The sequence below is a fragment of the Numenius arquata genome, chromosome 9, assembly GCF_964106895.1.
Source record: "Numenius arquata chromosome 9, bNumArq3.hap1.1, whole genome shotgun sequence".
Lineage (NCBI taxonomy): Eukaryota > Metazoa > Chordata > Aves > Charadriiformes > Scolopacidae > Numenius > Numenius arquata.
The window spans coordinates 18,730,572-18,752,299 of NC_133584.1; the positions used below are offsets into that span (position 1 = coordinate 18,730,572).

The 21,728-nt window shown below is 38.8% G+C and overlaps 1 protein-coding gene across 1 annotated transcript in view; it reads left to right on the plus strand.

The window, feature by feature from the left end:
- COL4A4 (collagen type IV alpha 4 chain) overlaps nt 1-21,404 on the plus strand; it is a 65,197-nt gene extending 43,793 nt beyond the window's left edge. Inside the window, exons 29-47 of the mRNA XM_074153597.1 lie at nt 238-408; nt 1,272-1,415; nt 2,089-2,196; nt 2,440-2,618; nt 3,789-3,852; nt 4,091-4,165; nt 4,630-4,737; nt 5,057-5,164; nt 9,154-9,225; nt 10,012-10,140; nt 11,970-12,077; nt 12,969-13,124; nt 13,802-13,900; nt 14,204-14,212; nt 15,089-15,220; nt 17,334-17,450; nt 18,184-18,372; nt 20,186-20,472; nt 21,141-21,404. Coding sequence (XP_074009698.1) covers nt 238-408; nt 1,272-1,415; nt 2,089-2,196; nt 2,440-2,618; nt 3,789-3,852; nt 4,091-4,165; nt 4,630-4,737; nt 5,057-5,164; nt 9,154-9,225; nt 10,012-10,140; nt 11,970-12,077; nt 12,969-13,124; nt 13,802-13,900; nt 14,204-14,212; nt 15,089-15,220; nt 17,334-17,450; nt 18,184-18,372; nt 20,186-20,472; nt 21,141-21,404 — 2,519 coding nt within the window. The remainder of the gene's footprint in view (nt 1-237; nt 409-1,271; nt 1,416-2,088; nt 2,197-2,439; nt 2,619-3,788; nt 3,853-4,090; nt 4,166-4,629; nt 4,738-5,056; nt 5,165-9,153; nt 9,226-10,011; nt 10,141-11,969; nt 12,078-12,968; nt 13,125-13,801; nt 13,901-14,203; nt 14,213-15,088; nt 15,221-17,333; nt 17,451-18,183; nt 18,373-20,185; nt 20,473-21,140) is intronic.
- Nucleotides 21,405-21,728: the final 324 nt, after the last annotated feature.

The following is a 21,728-nucleotide window of genomic DNA, read 5'->3' on the forward strand; positions in this document are numbered from 1 at the left end:
GTAGGGATTTTTCACAGGGTGCTTGTACTGATATGTCTCTCACTGAAGAAATACAAGAAAAAAAACATTACAGGTAAAAAATCCAGGCAGAGCCAGGATTCCAGTATGATAACAAATTTTCCAAATTATTTTACCATGTTTGATGATATTCAAAATCTATCACTTCCTACTTTTTCAATACAATTGCTCAACCCTTTTCCTGCACTTACATACATAAATTAAAGCTCTTTTTCTCAGGCTTACCAGGCTTTAAAGGTCAGAGAGGAGACAGGGGCCTAGCTGGGCCACCAGGAATCAAAGGTCTCAAAGGCTCTCCTGGCTCACAAGGTCCCCAAGGTCCTCCAGGCTCCCGGGGACTTCCAGGACTTCCAGGCAATAAAGGACCACCTGGTTTCCCAGGACAACCAGGTATGTTAAGCATCCTGCAAACCACCACATCTATAACTTCTCCTGTAGAGGGAGCTATTTCTACCGCTGTCAAAGCTAGGAAGTACTTTGCACCCTCTTTTTCCAGCTTCGAGAATAAGACCCTGCAGCAGGGAAGAGGCAATAACATTAGCATCCTTTGTTATTTCTCTTATAATAAAAACACAGGGATGGAAATAGTTTGATGCATCTTGTGCATCCTGGTGCTTTAGTTGTTTTACAGCACTGACATATTTCCATGTCTTATTTCCTGACTATTTGTAATAGGTTCTTGTTACAATATGCCATTATAAAACCAATATACTTTCTATTACATCCAGACATCTCCTTTACTGACGCAGTCTGTGATTGTATGCTGATTAATAGGTGGAGAAATAGCTTTATGTTATGTCTAATACCTGTAAAAAATGTGACCTTGGTCCCAAATCATCACTGGGCTAATGGGCAAAAGTTCTGAGTAACTGTAGCAAAATCCTGTTCTCCTTTGTCTGTCATCTGGACAGTAGGAGTCACGATTTCCAGTAGCCACATGCAAAATCTTGTGGTATCTTAGGTGATGCATTGTATTTAAAATGTGCTTTAGTAGCAAGTTTAGCCTAAATCTTCAGGGGTAGCAGCACGGACAGGGGAGATGTTTGTTAACTTCAAGGCAATCTGGATTTCAAGACAAGTTTGATCTTGGCATGAAAACCTGCTCCAACTATTGATTCTCTGGCTTTGCTAGGAGAGTCCTTTCTTAAGGAGTCCTTCTAAACTTCCTGCCTTTTGCTTTATACTCTTCCTTAGAATATGACAGCTGCAGCATAGCAGACTGAATATGTAAATAAATCATTTAATATTACCAGGAAGCAAAGGGATTCGAGGACCCCAAGGATTCCCAGGACTCCCAGGGACACAAGGCCCAATGGGAATCTCCGGTGTAAAAGGTGAAGAAGGAAAAATGGGTCCACCTGGACCTAGTGGAGAATGTGGGGATATGGGATTAAAAGGTTTGTAAAAAACTCCACTTCACTCTGTAGTTATTTAGTTATGTGTTTAGCTTTGTTACTGCTGTGTTTGGAATATATTTAGTTTTTCTTTTTGTTATAAGGGTATATTCACTTCTATTTTCAGAGATAGTAAATCCAGTTATCTCACTTATGAATGCATAATGAAAAATAACTAAAGAAAAATTAATTCCACTCAGATCATCAGGTGCATTTATCACTAAATCAAACAGAGTAAGATCATTTATTCAAACAAACCTTGAATTTTGTCCTGTACACATCTGAAACTAGATTTTTCAAGTTTTCTATCATACTGTCTGTGTCAATCTATGTAAAGCATACAAGAAATAATCGCTCTAAATATTTACATATGAAAGGCAATTAACCAGCTCCAAGGTGCAATCTCAGAAAGTACGCTGTGGAGTGGACAATACAATTGCCATCTTTCATATTCGACAAACAGGGAATAATTCTGATTTAACATCTCCAGGATTACTACTGAATTAACTAAAAAGCAAGAGGATAATCAATTCTGTTAGCATTGAGCCTGCTGAAACAACTGAGAACTGCATTCATATTTGAAGACTTTCTCTGTTAGGGAAGTCTTCACTAAAATTGATTTTCAGGACATGTCACTCATGAGTATTTACTTACATTCCATCTGTTTGGTTCACAGGTGAAAGAGGGCCTCCAGGAGACAGTGGCTGCATTAACATCCGTCTTGAGAAAGGACAAAAAGGGGAACCAGGGTTTCCTGGTGAGAATGGGTTTAGAGGTGAAAGAGGTAAGTTCATAAAATAAGGCACACGCATTCATCTGATAAAAATTGCTGGTGGTTTTCATAGCTGCAGTAACATCCAGCAACTTTACTGTGTTCGTAGATTCTTAAAACTATCAGGCTAGTTTCTTTGGACAATTACTAAATTACTAAATTACTAAATTTCACACCAAGTGTGAAAGCACAGCTATATAGTCAAATAATGGCTTGACTATATTGGTCATTATCTTGTTCTGCAATTAACTTCAGGTGAAAAAGGCAATACTGGTCTCAGAGGCACCCCAGGATTTCCAGGGAAGAACGGTGTCCCAGGACTGCCAGGTGACCATGGTGACATTGGACTGATGGGCTTTCCAGGAGCACAGGGTTTCCCAGGACCAAGGGGCTTTAAAGGAATTATGGGTTTTCAAGGACAACCAGGTGACCAGGTAAACAAAGGGGTAGTGAGATGTCCTGGAGTTTGCAGTTATCCCCTGCCTCCAAGAAATATGACGACGGGTACTTACTTCTATTGTACTGACCCATTAGATGTTTCTCCTGAGAAAAGACTGTCAGTATATTACATAATCAAATTCCATTAAATTCCTTAATGCAGCAGTTCAATGCTTTGATTACATTTTAGCAGGAATTGTAGTCAGGGTCAGCAAAGGGCCTCTCCCCTCTCTCCTAGCAGCATGTTATGATTTTGTTACATTGCCACTACACTGCACTATTTAGGGGGGCAAAAAATGGAAGCGCAATCAAGTTTTTAACATTATTCCTAATAACAGATTGTTAGTTACTTACTGCAGACATCATAACATAGCAGCGGCACAAGCATGAAGTTAATGTATAGCTGCTTCTTCATATCTTGCTGTATGGAGCAGTCAAGCCAACAGAGGAGACAAACCAAATCCTTTGTGCCCATGCTGACAGTTTGCAGCAAAGAGAACCCAGGCAAGCAATATTGCTCAAGAGTATACACACAAAACCGCACATATATCACATATGAATATACAGTAAAATTCTTCACTGGCTTGTACGCTAGGTAGGCAGGCAGTGAGATTACATGAAGCATAAAGCACAGTTGTTTTTTTGGTAAAGGGACAAAATACCTTTTCTTGGCTTGTCTTTTATTATATTTTTTTGAAGAGATAATCTGCATTTGGCTGATTATAGGTCATTATTCAAAAGGAAAACCAGAGAAATCTTTACATTTTTACTGTTGCATCACAACATATTTCTGGTTAATGTTTACAGTAAATTTTGGGTAACGTACAATAATATTTGGTACATTTTTATGGTACCTTTTAAATCAAATTACTCAAGCCATCTGTGGGGAACTTAAACTGTTCAAGCCAAAAGTTAGCATAAACTATAAAAGCACAAATTCAAAATGATTAGCAAGTCTAATCTACAGTTTCTTGGAAGTGCTAACGGTCAGTGTTAGACATGTAACAAAGACAACCTGCTTTTCTGTTGGGCTTAAGATACAGTTTTGCTATTCATATTGATTTCTGGTCTGTTTACCAATGTAAGAGAATCAAATGCTCTTATAGATCGTTCCTGCTACACAGATCATATATCAAATGTTTTTATTATGTTTTTAAAAAAATCAGGGTGATGTTGGCTTATCAGGAATCCCTGGAAATCCAGGACTGACCGGCCCAAAAGGATCTAAAGGTAATGAGTTTATATAGGCATATATATAGGCTTTTGAAAAAAGCAGTGTTGTTAGGATGTATAGGCTCTGACAGATGGCAAGTGCTCGCTAGAAAAGGGAAAAACAGGACAGAAGCGAAAATAATTAAAACATGAATGTAATTAGAATCAAGTCTGACTTACCTGTAGGCAATATTTGCTTTGGTTTTGTGGATGAAAAGGATACTTGTATGAAATGAAAGTCATTGTACCTCAACAGGCAAAAGAGGTGACCCAACTCCTCTGCTTGGTACCCAGGGTCGAAAAGGGCCTCCCGGAGATCCAGGATTACCAGGTACCTCTCTGTCCAATTGAATAAAAAACTGGATTTAAAAACTCATTTTCTTTAACTTTTGTTAGTGGAGAGGGAGCTCTGCTTTCTGTGCATATTGAGCAGAATTTTCTAAAGTTAGAAACCCAGGGATCGGAGAGGCATCACAATGTGCAATATGGCCAGTATGAGTATAGGAGGTAGAATCTACTACTGGCTAGTACAGCACCGGTGAACGTACCAATACTTACCAGAATAAAACCTGGCTTGGCTATATCTTGCTGGCCATTTCTGCTCTTTCAGGTATCACAGGAGATATCAATATAATTCATTGCTAATAAATAGATGCAAGGATCTGAAGTATTTTTAATAAAATTCTTTTTCTACTCAAGCAACCCCTTACTGAACTTCTATATTTTTAAACTTAAGAGGTGAAAACCAGGCAATGTCAGACAAAGAAATTCTACATTATTTTTTTTTTCTTTAAGGACTCTGTGGATTCCCAGGACAGAAGGGTTCACCAGGTATCCAAGGGCAACCTGGAAGACCAGGATCGAAGGGTGACCCTGGATACCCAGGAATACCTGGATTTCCAGGTAATGACAAAGTTTAAATAAAACAGTGCCATGTAACAGCTCAAAAGAGATAGGGAACAGGAAAACGCAGCTCCTCTGTGGAGGAGGCTAGATAAATCAGAGATCACATGAAGGCTTGTACTGAAAGCTATTTCAGCACCTATAGACAGCAGCAATAGTTTGCTTGGAGCATCAGAGCGAGATCCGTCAGTTCTTCATACACTCCCATGCACTTTCAGGTACTTCTGAATAATGCAGTGCTGCACAGCATGAAAGAAAAAAAACCACATATTAATGGATTTGCATATTCACAGCTTTTTTTTTTTTTTTCTATCCTCAGGAGCTACAGGTCCTCAGGGCTTGCCAGGAGAACCTGGAGAAAAAGGGAAACATGGAATTTTGGGACCTCCAGGATTGCAAGGATTACCTGGGTCGCCAGGCAGAAAAGGTAGGCAGTATACATTACCAGTAGAACTACACTGTAACAGCACCAGACGTAAATACCCTTTTAGTAGTGAAAATGGAAAAGGCCTAACTGTGAGCATGATTTTGATTCTGTATTCTGTTAAACTACAAGAAGAATTAAGCCAGTTCCCATCACCTTTGAAAAGTAACATGAATGCTACCTCAGAAAATTGGGCTACAATCTAAAAATGAATAAAGAAAAAGGTAGAAATAGAGTCTGGCTCTGCTGATGTAACCAATAGCAGAAGTTGAGGAAAGAAAAAGGAGTTTGTGGTAATTCAGATGTTTCACTTTCACTTCAATTATGCTGTGTTCTACATTTTCACCAGGGAGTGCCACTGTTACTCTACAAAACCAGCAGACTCCTGCGGATAGTTTTGTCTTACAAATTTGTTTTAATAAATTGGGATAAGATAACTTGGGTTGGTTTTTGTTGTTGGTTTTGTTGTGGTTTTGTTTTCTCCAAAACCTGATTTTTGGTTGATTTAACTTAGAAATGTTTCCTCCAAATCCTAATTTACACTTCTCACAATGATTGTTATGTTTAGATCAAACGCCAGTTCATCTGTACAGGGTTTTTTTGTTGGAGAAAATTATTAACATTTAGTATACTCAGAATGATATATTGAAGTTATGTTACATTAATATTTTATAAAGAAAGGTAATCAGCTGTGTACTTGGTATCCTCTCTCTGTTATAGTGTGCTTCATAACCAGTTCCTGGACAGGAAAAATAATATTAGTGACCAATATACAGAAATCACAGGAAAGTAACACTTGGGGCTATGATAAATTACTAGAGGGGACAATAGATTCACTTTTTCAAGTACAGCCTAAGGAAGAATTGAGGTTTCTTATAAACTACTGAAAATTTAAATGAAAAATGGAAACCATTTATGATTGCTTACAGTAAAGCAAGTGATGCTGATTTAAACTGTCATGACAGATTCCTTGCTGGTGCATAATCTGCAAGAGAACACTTCATTTTTGCAAACAATATTTATTGTAACAAAAGCAGAGATCTGCAGTGACAGGGATGTCTAAATGGAGAGGGGTCAAAAAAACAAATGCAAGCATTCTTCTGCTGAAAACTTCTTAGTAGCAGATGGACTCTTTCCTGCTTGTCTGGACTCTTTCCTTCTTGTCCTAAGTGCTAAGACATTCTCTTCTATATTGTACAGAAGTTATCCCAAGTCCTGCACAGGAAATGTAACAAATTAACACACGTGCTGCAGAGTTCCAAGTGGAACGTGTTCAGTTCCAAGTGGAAATTCATTAGAGACCAAGTTGCCTGCTAAGCCTTAGGAGTCTATATATTGCCAGCATAGTTGAAAAGAAGGTTAACACCTTTGAAATTATCCCCAGTAATGAAAACGGAATGGAATTTGTATTCCGATTCCATGGGAAAATATAGAACTCAACACTATTTTCAATAAATATAGTTGCTAGCATTAGAAGTGAAATGGTTAATTGGATGTTCATAGCCAAGTACATAGCCTTGTTAGTCTAATTGCTTCTCATTTACATTAACTGTCTTGCGCCTAAAGAACTTTTAGATTAAAAAAAAAAAAAAGTTAAACAGCATCTACCAAAGCATAATCACATTTTTTTATTACAGAGAGAGTTTTACTTCTTAAGATCTCAGTCTGGCAAGCCTTACTTGTGTGAGTAATCCTTGATGAAGCAAGTAACATTAAGAACATCAGCAGAATTACTTGTGTGAGTAGAAGCTGAATTGGGCTGTAAAATACAGAAACAGTGGTTCATACATAGGTCAGCCAATTCAGCTGTACCTAGAAATATGGAACTATAGCAATCCAAAAATCTAGAATTACAAGTGCTGATATTATAATGGATTGTTGGCAAATGTGTCAGAAATTCCCTGGAAAGCAAGTAAACCCAGCCATCAATCTTGACTGAATGAGCTAAAGATCACAAGAGTTTTAAATGATGACCTGGGTGCCAAAAATTGTTATTTATAATATTTTTAAAATACCACTGTTAAATTCCCCAAATTGGCATGCAACTCTTACATAAATTTGAAAATGGGAACATCCCCAAAGCACAAGCAGAATACAGAAAGCAGGACTAAAACTTAGAATGTCATGAGAAGTTAAAAGAGCAGTTAATTAAGGGCACAAAAGATATTACAGTTTGAATTACTAGTGTCCCATATTAAAAGGGGATTGCATATTATCAATGTCTTGCAGGTTTTCAACCAATCTACTGGATTTAAAATTTTTCCAGACTAGTGTTTGCTACAGGCCGGATTATTTTTTTTTCCTTCCTTTTCATTCCTTTATTAAATTTTAACTAAGATAATTCAATAGTTTCTGAGAACAAAGCTATGGGAGTATTATTTTTCGTGTGCCTGTTAGGAAAAATAAAGGAGCACTAGAGTTCTCTTTGTCAGGTGACCCATCTTTGAACTAGGGACCTTTAAATTTGGCAGGTGAAACATTTGATGAAGGACATTTGTGTTGCTGTTCCTACAGCAATTTGTCCCTGCCAAATACGACTATCTTAGAAACTTTAAAAAAAAAATACCCATTCGTATGTGCTTAAGTAGAGCAATAGATTCTCCCATGATTCATGCTCTGGATATACATCAGATTTGCCTGTTGCGGGACATGCTGGGATCGAGCACAGGAACTGAAACAGAGAACCCACATCCTCTCTGCCAGGAAATACCTAGGCAGGGAAAAGGCGACAGACAGAAAGATAATTCAGACTTATGGAAAAAAAACACTGCAACCGGACCAGGAATCCTACATGACAGGGAGAGGAAGTGGTGGAGAAGGAAATTAGGCAGACATAAGCAGCAAAGGTGGAAGAGAGACAGGAATAGGCACTGACAGTAGCTTTCAGCTTCTTGATGATCAGTGTCCACTCTAATCCATCCCTCTGTGGAGCAAGAAGCATCCCAAGTCTATTGCTGTGTCTGAAACCTCTTTGAAACCTGTTACCAAATCACCCATCAGTTTTGCCAGATCTGTTCCTATCACCAGGTGATAGGCTGCCATCCGCATTTAATATGTGTATGTCTTCCCATTTGATACTTCATCTAAGCAACTTAGGAAACTATAAAGTGCTAATGCCATGGAGATATTCTTATCCTCCGCTGCAAACAACAATCTCAGATTAGTTCCACTTTAAAAAAAATGCATTAAAATGCCATCTATGTTTTTACTTACTGTACGTCAGCAATTTTCAATAAAGCACAGATTATAAAGCAGGTGTTACATCTGAATACCATGAACACTCAGCCTGTGATCTCATCATCTAGTGAACATCACTAGTGACAAAGTTACTGTATACTATCACACGTCAGCATCAGTCTTGATTACAGATTTGTCGTCTTCAAAGACTGCGCTGTTCAGTTAAAAGAATTTTTGTAACAATGTGATGCAAAAAAGTCTAGTTTTCTGTGTGAAATCTGCAGGACCAGGGAAAAGAAGCCAGGTGGAAATTTAGCTTCTTTGTAGTGCAGCTAGATTAAACTGCACTTACATTTGCAACAGAAGCTGTAAAGAAATTCCAGCTTTGTAGGTATTTTAGGAAGTGTCTTCATCCCAGTCACCTGGTAAAGCAGTGATAACACAGCTAACATTGCACTAGTTAATTGCATAGTGGTATAGTCTAGCCACAGGCACGAGTTTCACTATGAGCCCATACTGAGCTTCCTGCTGCTAGCTGCAGTATAGAACTACCTAAAGGATTAAAAGGTATGTTTTCCATTTGCTTTGATGTGAAACTGTATTATGATTGCTATTTTCAGATTTTTCACATTTTCCTTTCCAAAAAGACTGCACTCCAGTGCAATGTGATTTTGTCTTCGGTTGCCAATAAGAATCAAATTCAGCAAATACTCTGTCTTGATCCAGAATGTGCTGTCAGAAAAAAGTGGCATAATTTTTAATTGTGACTTTAAAGGATTATTGTGGCACCCAATCATGCCTGTAATACCTCTCAGGTCTTCCTGGACCACCTGGACTGGATGGCTTGGATGGACTAAAAGGTCAAAAAGGTTCTGCAGGAGTTCCAGGTAAAGAAGGGAAATAAGTATGTGGAACAGAAAATCTTAAATGACTGAATGTGCAAGGAATGATGCATATTATTTTGATATTTGCCCTGCCCAGAAGATATCATTAAGGCTTAGAGTAAACTTTCAAACACAATCTGAAGTATGCCTAATAACACACCTGCAGTTATTTGTGAGGAAAACTTTAAAACTTCCATTACTCACATAGTTTTGTTGAAACCTTTCAAGGCTGTTTATAAAATGAAAATGTTTGGTGCAGATGATTCAAAATAGAGCCAAGTCTCCTGGTTTTTTTATACGTAGAAGATAAACTAACAAATTAAAAGGAGACTTATGAAATCCCAGCCCCATTAAAGTCCATGGGAGTTGTGCCACAAACTTAAGAGGAACCTGGATTTCACTCACACTGATCTATGTGCAACTTTCCAAAGGTGCTTTTGAAGCAGTATTAAAAAACAGTGCTCACCATCTACCTAGAGATTACAAATTTGTGCTGATGGAAAATTAAATTTAGGATCATGCAATCAGTTTACATTTGAAGTTACAGACAATACCAACATCATATAAAATAACCCCTGAAGAAGAGCATTAAAGCAAAGATTACTTTCCTTGAAAGAGATGAATTAGGGCCAGATTCAACAAAACTCTATCCAGCTTCCAAGAGAGAACCAGAAAAATAGCACTAGGCAACCCTTGCAAGAAGGAACATCTGCAGCTGGTATTTCTATTCTGCACATCTGTATTTGTATTCACTGTAAGCTTTATGTACATAATTGTTTTCCTATAAAGGTCAAAGTGAAACAGGGCCCCCAGGATACCCAGGAGAACTTGGACCAAAAGGAGACAGAGGTGAACCTGGATGGCCTGGTATTTCTATTCCAGGCCCCCCTGGAGAAAGGGGATTCCCAGGATTCCCAGGTAAGAAAGGTTTTTCTCCTTCGTGGTGCCCTGCAGAGTTGAAAGGAAGCTCATACAGGCTTTTCCCCTGGTTAGCATGAACATGAACACATACCCAGAAGATTGCCTCCCTAAAAACATTTCTATTACAATAACATGCTGATGTTTCCTGAGTAGATACAGAGACCCCAGTATTTCTTGTTTATCATGTTACAGGAGAGGAAAGAATGAGAATAGAAAATGATGGACTTGGACAGACTCAGTGAACTGTTAGGTGGAGTTGCCTCGTGGGAAGAAATTCCTAAAGAAAAGGAGATCTGGTAGTCACAGAAATATAGTAAATCTATAAACTATTCTGATGTAAATGCAAGATGGAATTGTATCACAAGATTGCTATGATTATTTAAGAGCCTTGTTGATATAGGAATTGCATAGAAATTGGAAAAAGCAAGTGTTTGAGGAAGGGCCAATTAAGGTTAAGAGATTGGAGCATCTGTTACATGAGGAGAGGCTGAGGGAGTGGGAATTGCTCAGCCTCCAGAGGAGAAGGCTCGGGGGGGATTTTATCAATGTGTAGAAGTAGCTGACTGGAAGGACGCGGAGACACATTCTTCATAGTGGTGTCCAGTGACAAAACAAGAGGCAATGGGCATAAACTGACATACCGGAAATTCTACTAAAATATAAGGAAAAGTTTTGGTTTTCCTGTGAGGGTAACTGAATACAGAAACAGGTTGCTCAGAGAAGTTATGAAGTGTCTGCCCTTGGAGATATTCAAAACCCAGCTGGACAGGGTCCTAGGCAACCTGCTCTAGCTGACCCTGCTTTGAGGAGGGGGTTCAACTAGAAAGTCTCCAGAGGCCCATTCAAGCCTCAGCAATTCTGTGATTAGAAATGACATTAGCTTTACTCTACCAAACATTGCCATTGTCACATAACACACAGAAGAAAAATAGCAGAGGTGAATCATTCTAAGATGAAGACACAGTCATTTTTCTCAATTAAGTTACTAGTTCATGAACTGGGGGAGTCAACAGAATGGTGCCGTTGAGGAAAAAAAAGAGAAAAAGTTTAATTCTAAGATGTATTAACACTGCTTGACATCGGGTGGGCAAGGCCTCCCATGGGATACTGTGTCCATCTTTGACAAATTAGGGATAACTCACTGGAGAGTAAATGTAAGGATAGGGTTGAGAACAAGATTGAAGAAACTAGATTTGGTTTTTTGTAGGAAAGAGAAGGCAACAGGGTGCAATATGTGCTGATAAGCTGTGACTATTCAGAAATGTTATGCAGAGGACGATAACCTGTAACTCTTCCTGTCTGTCATATGTAAGAGCACTAATGTCTTATTTTGCAAAAATCCAGATTAAAAATTAGGAAATAAATTTACAGCTAGTAAATTCATCTTGTTCACTAAGGTTTTTAGGAAACAGTTGAATTCACTTTTGCTAGAAACAATCTGTGAATACTTAGCTTGTCCCAGGCAGAATGGTTTTGTAGTCCCCACTCATCTTACATTCTTACCATTTCTCCCATTGTTAGAATACAGGAGAAGGCAGCTATTTGTGGCAATATGCCAATGTGTGATGATGTATTCTTTAGTTTAAATAGATTTCATGGTCAGAATTAAAATTTTTTAAAGATAACAAATATTTTCACTTCTACAAGACGTCTTCATTAGCCTAATCACTGGTATGTTCAGTATACAAGGGAGAGTATACATTACCTCCATGACTTCACGTCAGCATTCTTTTAGTTAGTAATTTATGTAATCTATAAAAAAAAAAAATGCTTCAGACATTTTTATTCTTTCCTTTTTTTTTTTTTTTTTAAATGTGATCCCTTAGGTAGAAGAGGACCTGCTGGACCCACTGGACCTATGGGAAAGTGTCCTTATAGTGCTTCTCCTGGTCCTCCAGGTGATCAAGGACCACCTGGTTTAGATGGCATCAGAGGTATTAAAACCAAAAATACCAAGTTTGATCATGCAAAAAGCCCCTGAGGCTACTAAGAGTTACTGGGTTGCTGTCTGTGGAACAACATATAAAAATGCATAGGGAACAAAGAAACCAATCAATATCTCAAGTGAATACAGAGAGAAGAGAATACTGGAGAGATCATCAGAGCAAGGATAAAATACACATTTCCAGATTGAGTTTTCTGGCCTTTATGGTAATTCTGTACAAGTCCTGATGCTACAACAAATCTCAATTTCCACAGAAGCAAATGGAAATAAGATTACTGGCCTCTCTTCCTAGCCAGAAGGATAAAACACATTGTCCAGAGGTCTGCCATTGTTGGTAAACCCACAAGAAGCTTTCCAATCTAAATCCAGCCCTGGGAAAGCTGAAGCTGGCAATTCTTTTGTAATCGTTTATGTAGACCTCACTTTTGTTACAAGCAGGAGTTGCCAAGGGATCCAGTCAATTCCTATAGATTCTCATCCTCCAATGCAGCTCTTTCAAGTTGTTCTGACCCCTTACATTAAGTATTATCTGAACCCTTCCTTACCCAGTACAAAGACTTACTTCCTATTGGGAAATAGATGATGGAGATTGGAAGGGTAAGCAACACTGTAATAAATATAGAAACAAGGTCTCGATGCATGTAACATTAACTTGCCGCCTTTTGCTTGCACAAATCTACATAGTTTTGGGAGCTATCCCTATCATTGTCTTCCTTACAATGCCTTGGACAAAGGCTAATGCTAATGTTTCCAAAGACACGCAAGTGCTGTCTTGTGTCCCAGGGAAAAAACACAAAAGCAAAAAAACCCAATGGAACATCGGTATTTTTAGATGTTTATGCTTTGTGCGTATATTAAGAATAAAGTTCTTTTACTGTAGGTCAGCCTGGGAATCCTGGTCCTCCTGGAGATACCATCTTTGTGCGAGGAGATCCAGGCGATATTGGTATTCGAGGGGCACCAGGTAACCCTGGGCAGCGAGGGCAACAAGGAGCCAGAGGTCTTCCAGGGAACCAAGGAAGAAGAGGCCCAAAGGGTATGATCTGGGATATTTTTACTAGCACATGCACTTGTGCCCAGCCCTATGCAACTGAGCCTTCTGCACAGGGGACTGCATTGGAGACTGAGCCAGACAGAAGGGGTAGGCTGGATGTTTCACAGCTCTGCCCCATTAGCTACAGATAAGATAGGGCTGGGGTAGAATGTCAGAGTAGAGCCACATTCACATGTACTGGTTCCAAAAACATGTTGGAAGACTCCCGTACCAGCCTGAGAATGAGGCAGTAAAACTTTTGAGTCTGCCAGATAAAGCAAACCTCAACCTCTCTGCAGGGGGTCTTCAGAAACTATGGAAGATGCAGATGCATTTGAACTAATACAGAGTCTCACATCTGCCCCATATCAATAGCTTTGGGCTTTCAACAGATTCTTTTGTTTGAAAACAGGGATCTAGATACTCTGCTTCTTCTGCACACTGTAGAGAAGTCCTATCTACACCAATCCCTTACAATCTCTACAGAAAGAAAAGTCATAAATTTTAATTCAGTTCAAGACCAGGGAGAAAAGAGGAAAATGTGCATTCTTTGTGGAAGAGAACACAGTTGAGCTGTCCCAAGCATTTTTGTTACTCAGTCAGCCAAAACTTCATCTTATTTATGTGTTCAGCTTCTTGGAACACAACCACATGTAACTGTACAACTGTTTTCCTTCCAGGTCCTATGGGAATCCATGGCCCACAGGGTCCACCTGGTGCTACAGGACAACCAGGAGACCAAGGTTTTCAAGGAAAACCTGGTCCCAGAGGTCCTCCAGGTACTTATGAACGTGTTGTTCATTGCCACTTAAGTGTAACTGTGATCCTTCTATTCATATATAATCTTACTAATGTTTACTTGCATATCAACAATTTAAACAATCTCAGAAAAAAACCCAACTTAATTGATTTTTCATTTGAGTTGTGTAAAAATTTCTGAACTATGTATTTGTTTCTAATGCCACCTCATGTAAATGACTTCAGTTCTCATTCCATTCTTTACTCCAATTTACATGCCTGAAACTTGTTTCCACCTGCACCACAATGGCCACAATCTGCTTTCCATTTTTCAAATCCTTCAGGTTTCATAGGTAAGTTCATGACTATTGATTATTGTTCTTTTCCTGTGGTGTTCCTTCTGTATAGATACATTCCGCTTTCATTAGAAGGTATTCTTGGCTGCCAGGAATAGTAGATACTGCTACAACAACGGAGTTCTAATAGATTTTTCACATAAATAGCTGGCACTTCCAGCAGACCAATATCATGATAATGGTACATTGACAAGTCTCATACTATGATGTCAGTTAGACTTGTAAAATACTTTTGTTTCAAATTATCAGTTTGCTTTTTGGTTGTCACACAAGATACTTTCTAACCAATAACTTAGTGAAAGCTTGAATCCTAACCCTGAATTACTACAAACACTGAACTTTTAATCTGACTAAATTGGTCTGATTCTGATTTTGCTCCAAAATGTAAATAGCCAATAGCTCCCAGTAACTTTCACTATATAAAATGTGACCATTCTTAATTTTTTATTATTATAATTATTTTAAAGATATATTATGGGTTAGCTTCTTTGTCCTGCTTATTGGTGGTTTTGCAGCCACAGAATAGGCAAAGTACCATAAATCTTCACATATGCCAAGGTGTTTGCACTGAAGTTGGGTGGACTTTAGGCTTTAAGTTAAAGCAGTTTGGAGCACATTAGGACAGAAGCTGTACACCAAATTTTTGAAACATATCAGCTAGCATACGCTTGCTAACACGTGCTTGCCATGCTGTTAAATGCTGTGCTAAAAGACAGAGTAAAATTAAAAGCGGTGAGACTCAATAATTCAAGATTTTAAAATACTTAAAGTGCACTCTTGAATACCAAAACCAGCAAACAGGTGTGTTGATTTTTCACATGGGAACTATCAACCAAACTTCTGGTTAATTTACTTTCCTATTACACATTCCAGGTGACCCTGGTGAACCAGGAAAAATAGATGATTCATGCTCTGCAATCCCAGGGCCTCCTGGGGAAGCAGGGCAAAGAGGACACGATGGCCCTGTAGGATTACCAGGGCCAATAGGCCACCCTGGACCCCAAGGTAAGCTTGTGTTTTGAAAGCTTAGATGTCTGTCTTAGCCATTTAGACAACAAATTTAAAAGGGTCAAAATGTGAGTGTTACTTCTCTATATGTTTTACCCTGTCTCTTCCCCTTAACTACTTATTAACCGTCTCTAGAAACACATAGTGGGCTGGTTAATGCTGATGGGTCAACACAGCTGAACCAGGCTACTGGGCCTGCCAGCACTGCACTCCCTTTTCCTAGGCCAGGGAGTGCAAAAGCATCATGCACTGTTGAGAAAAGAATTCTTCAAATGGTATTTTTTCCTTTTTACCAACAAATGAAATACCAATGCCTCAAACCACTCCTATGGTTTAGGCAGGTTATATTTGGAGGATCTTAAAAATATACATGCTTTAAAATTTAGCAATAATGAATCACAAAGCTCTGCTACCCGACGTCCTAAAAGGACACTGAAGTCAGGGAGGCGGCTATGATAACACTTTTTATCGGTTCAAACATGAAAAAGTTACCACAAACAAAAAAACTGGCCAAAGAGATCTTAAAAAGAAATGATGAAAGACTGAAATATTCTTCTGATAAATAAAAGAAAACAAGGGTGATGCTGTACTGAATATGCCAGCGGAGTGGCCATTGTCATAGACATACAGCGTAGCAAGTCTGCGTACTCTCTTCAGTTCAGGTTGTGCTTAAATGTGGTGTCTTCAGTTCAGACAGGAGAAACCCTCGTGTGGTTTTAGATATTCCCTACTTGGGAAACCGTAGTTTGTTGTGGTGGCTGCACTAGACATCCAGTGTCTCCACAGAGAAAAATCTGTGATTTTTCTCCCAGAAGATAAGCTGCAGTAGTCATTCCCCTCATGAAAGTGAACACAAGGCGATTTTCAGTGAACTATTTAGTTTTACGTATCTCAATTGATTTGTCAACTATAAGGTGTTTCTGGGGTTGAATTGCTGTTTTTCCATTATATACAGCATTTTAAAAGTTTCTGTAAAACCAGATAATACAATAATACATACTCGCAGTGGTTTTATGAAAGAAACACTTAGTAATGCTTTCCCTTTCATTAAGATAGCAGAATTCAAATTTTTCCCCTGGCTTGGAAGGCAAACTGGAAGATTTACTGGCAAAAGCAATGTGTATTACTAAAACTTCAGTGCACTTGAGCTTTGGCAAAATAACCATGCAACCAACATTGAAAAGCTGTTAAATTGTTTTGACTGATTTAGATTTTCTTAATGAATCTAGTAAAAGGCAGCATGAGGAAATTTTGAATGTTGTGAGACAACCTTGAATTACTCACTCTGCAGTTTAAGTAGCAAAATTTGCAAGGAATGAAACACACACCATTAATGAGAAAACTGTGATCCTAAAGAAACATACTTATCTTAAAACTGTTGCTTACCAAAAGAGGAAAACCAGTGCTGAGTGCAATAATAGCTGACAAGTGTAACTTTGTTCAGTTCAGATTATGCTTAAAGTAGCCAGTCAGCAGGACCATCGCTATCTGTGCCCTCCATATGAGATGTGTATGCGCCCTGTATATATATCTTCTACTGTCATGGCCACTCCTCATTATCTGTTAGTGTATAAAAATGCCTGTACATATGAGAAATATAAAAAGGCCAGGCCATCAGGAGCCCAAAATGTCCTTCCCCACTGGATGTAGTGCAATTCTGCAGTCCCTCCCTGTTCTGGAAGTACTCTAATACATGCATTACTTCGCAGGAAGTTCAGTACACGTTTAAAGAGTTTGCGGAATTGGGTCCTAAAAGATGAAGGCCTGTCATAGGATGAGTTATAACTCATTACACGGTGCAGATACTGATGGCAGTTCTGCAAGAGGCTTGTCGTGATAATGTTTGTTGGTAGTTTGATTTCAGCTGTAGATCACACAAGTTCTAACCTTATCAGCTGCTCTGAGCTACTACTATGGCCACAATGAGAATAAGTTGTAAAGAGGATTCCCAGCAGAGCAGTGCAGCTCTGCACTTCTCTGTCCTGAAGCATCATTTCTTGGTGGTGTCAGTTCTGCTGACTGACCCTTTGCATGCTGTGTATGTTTGGACAATGTCTAACCTTTAAATGCAGGAATATGAAGGAAAAGTGCATGCTTTGTATTTATCTAGGAAGAAAAGGAGAAGAAGGGTCATGTGGCCTGCGAGGTCAAGATGGCTTACCTGGGGCACCCGGACCACCAGGTGACCAAGGGCATGTAGGAGAGCAAGGATATGCTGGGCCACAAGGTAAGAACGGAACATGATGTTTTGGGAGAGATGTGTGAGATGATGTATAGACTATGTTTTCTCTCTACTCCCCCAATTCACACACGGATACATTCACCTCTGGCCTGAGATATCATGACACTTCTTTCCCTCTCTCTGTTCAAGCACTGATAGTGACATTTGTGAATTATTTCATAACACATAAAAAAGACATATCAGAAGAAGAAATTATCTCAGCATCCATTATTAACCAGAAAGGCAATTAACCACAGATGCTTGAACACCATATATCAACAGGTACACATTTCTGAGCCAAGGCTAATGGTGCGACTGTCTGTGAGTAATTAAAATTGTATTTTAACTGTGACTGCTGTTTAATGCATTAATGGTTTAATACATACATGAGGAAAAGGCATTGACTGTCAAATTCAGTCCAGACAAGTCATCCTAGTGAGTATAGTCTGGGAAATCATTGCACACCTTCGTTCATTTTCTCTATCCATACAGCACGGGACAGAGGCACAACAGAAAAGCCAACTGTCAGGCACTCAGTGGCAATCTAGTTCATTGCTCTCCCATAAGAAGGATAAAAAGAGTCTACCGGTGTCTCTGTTGCCCACAACAACCTGTAAAGTTGTATTATATTCAGTCAGAAACCCCTTACTGAACACTTAAATATAGTAAAAGATAAAAGTTCACACTAGCTGTGTGTTCATACTGGTAAATTACTTTTACCTTTTCTCCTACGTATAAGGTCCACCTGGCCAGACTGGTATCCCAGGACCACCGGGCCCCCATATTAGATCTGCAAGTGGATTCCTGCTTGTTCTTCACAGTCAGTCAGACAGAGAACCACTCTGTCCACAGGGGATGCCAAAATTATGGACTGGCTACAGTCTGCTGTACCTGGAAGGACAAGAGAAAGCTCACAATCAGGACCTTGGTATGTATTGTAATAGATAGTTGCTCTCTAGTTAAGGTCTAATATGGTGTGGTCTATACAATGAAAGACAAGCCAAATGGAGCACACTATAGAAGTATCACTCTCTTATTTTCTACAGACTCAAAACTAATTTACACTGATCATAATGAGCTTGGTTATGCTGCCTATTACATAACCCATTTAAAATGGGTTTCTGCTGCTATGCAGTTGAATGAAAAAAAGTATTTCTACCTCTAAGTAACTCTGAATAGAAGTTGGAGAGATGAGTGGCTATCTCACTCATCCTGGCTAGTCATTTTGGGCTGTCTTTGAACTCGCCGGAGAGGTTTTCCTAGATCGGGAGTCTCATTTGGCTGCTCTGAAATAACTCACTGGAAGATCTGCTTCTTTTTACTGTGAAGGCAACTTGGGAAAAAGAGCTGGTTAAGTTGGATAGTATAAATAAGCTTTATAAAGAAAATTGTGCATTGTGAGTATGGCAGAGTTGTGTGCTGTTATGAGTCAGAAGCTAATGATTTTTTGAAAACACAGAGCCAAATTTCTCCCAAAGACAGCTCCTTTTAGTATCTTAAACCATTTCTTCTAAGTGTTCTACAATTCGGACTGAAATTAGCTGTCTAAAGAAGCCGCCTGACTTGCAGCCTGAGAAACTGATTGGCTGCAATTTGCATAGAAGAAATTTCCTATATTCTTGTTGTCTTATTATATGAGAGGCAGAGAAGTCTCCGAGGAGGAAAGATCAAGGACCTAATAATCTTGACAAAAAAGAAGTGCTTAGAAGAGTAATGAAAGGAGATATTTTTAGTACAGCAGTGTTGTTTTGAAATGTTTTCACTCTTTGGCATTCCCCAGGAGAGGCAGCTGGTAACAGAATGCCTTATAACAGCAGTGAAAATAAGATTAAAGGAAAATAAAGTCCTTGTTTCCTGTGACCGGTGTGTTCTTTTTGCAGGCATTTTCCTTACTCAGGCTATTCCAAATCCTTTATTATTAGTGGAATGGAATATTATCAGTGATATACAAAACTGGTTTCTGTATAGAGATGTCACGTCTTTAAAGGCGGCATTAGGGTTTTGGGGCATTACAGAAATAATACATCATGCACAAAGTTTAAGACAGAACACATATGCAGTGATTATTGTTAACTAAATAGGTCATCATGAAATTCAGTTCTGGGAGAAGAATTTCACCTCTGAAGTATGCTGAAGTATGCACTAGTCCCTTCTTAATTCCCACTGATGTCTGCCTGATGAGTATTTTGCAGGATTGGCTCTGCAAAATCCCTCAATCCTTTTATTTCACTTTGAGAGTCTGTGAAACCTTTCTGGAAGGGAATAGAACAGCTGCTGAGATTTCAGCTTAATGCACTGGTAGCAACAGCTTGTCATACTTTGCAAAAATTTTCTATTTATCAGCATTGGCATTTGGTTTCTCACTGCTCCTAATGAGTTTGTAAATAGCTAATCTCCTTTTAAACCAGCCACCACCTCTTGCCTAATTTATTTTTCAGCGTTAGCACAGCTAGGAAATTTGTTATCATAACTGTTTCCCATGGTGACAAACTACATCATGTTTAAATAGTAGATTGTGACACAAATATTACTGGTCAAAGGAAGATACTTACTGTTAAAAAAAAGTTTGTTTTCAATATAACTAGCTATTTTGGTAAAGAGCCTGGGAGGTTTAAAATCTGTGAATTATGTAACTCCTGTTAAGATTGCATAGTTTTGCAGCAACATTGGCCAGAATACTATTTTCAGCTTACCTAGAAAAAAGTTGAGTAATTTTCATTATTTGTTATTATTATTTTCAGGTCTGGCAGGATCTTGTCTTCCTGTGTTTAATACCATGCCCTTTGCTTACTGTAACATCAACCAAGTTTGTTACTACGCCAGTCGAAATGATAAGTCTTACTGGTTGTCAAGCGCCGCTCCTCTACCCATGACACCACTCTCAGAAGAAGAAATACAACCCTACATAAGCAGGTGTGCCGTTTGCGAGGCCCCAGCCCAAGCGGTGGCAGTTCACAGCCAAGATCAGTCAATTCCCCCCTGCCCAGTGAACTGGAGAAGTCTTTGGATCGGATATTCTTTTTTGATGGTAAGAGTCTGGGCACATGATCATATATATATATATATATATATATAAAAATATATATAAAAATATATATATATATAAAAGTTTCTTTCATACAACTTTTGTGTTCTAAAGGTTCAAAGATTTTTAGCTCTGAAAAGTAAAACTATCCAACGTGTAGCAAACATTAAAAAGGAAAAGTCACAAAAAGAAACAAGACGAGGGTTAGTTCCAATTTGCAGAACCTGGCTATAGCTATATATACTGAAGTCATAGCCTTAATCTACACATTTCTTAAGATTACAAAGATTTTGTTTGCTTGCCTTTAAGAAACAATGGGATTTTCATATACAAAGACACACTTTTCAGAATTAGAGGTCCAGGTCTTTTTAATGCCACCCTCTAGTTACATTTGCACTAGTGCAGATAACCGCATCGTTTTGAATCCACCTGGATTACTCTTTTTTCAGTTCGATAAATACCAGAAAAACAAGTAAGCTGGCTCTAGACTTTTGAGATTAACTCATTACAGAACAAATTAAGATTTTTCTCCAGCACAGGAAGCTTACTCCAACTTATGATCACCAAAAATAGTGCAGTTAAAAGCAAATAAAATCAGAAAAAGGCAGATTAACATAATTTACCTATTTTTTTCATGCACAGTTATCAAGCTCTTTCATTGTTCTTTCCAGCACACTGGATCTGGTGATCAGGGTGGTGGACAGTCTCTTATGTCACCTGGAAGTTGCCTAGAAGACTTCAGATCAGCACCATTCATTGAATGCCAGGGTCAGCGGGGAACATGTCAGTTTTTTGCTAATGAATACAGTTTCTGGCTGACAACAGTGATGCCTGAATTGCAGTTTGCATCAGCCCCCATGTCAGGAACTCTTAAAGAAGGACAAGAGCAGAGGAAAAAAATCAGTAGATGCCAGGTATGCCTGAGACATGGCTAACAAGCGAACCAAAAATGACCAGCTAGAGCGAGACCTGCCTAAGGATGAACAACACGCCAAAGATTTAAACAGTATTGAATATTTTAATATATTTGAAAGTGTGCAGCACTGTTCATTTTGTTTAAATGGATATTTAATACTGAAAGATGAAGGATCTGTTAAGCCTCATCCACCCATGTACACACAGCTACAGGTAATAAGTGACTTCATTCAAAAAAATGGAACTCTGTCACACTGGAATCCACTGCAATGATACACAGGTGACAAGGTGAGCTGGGAGGGTTGAATCAAGTCAGGAATACCAGGGAAACCATACAGGATGTG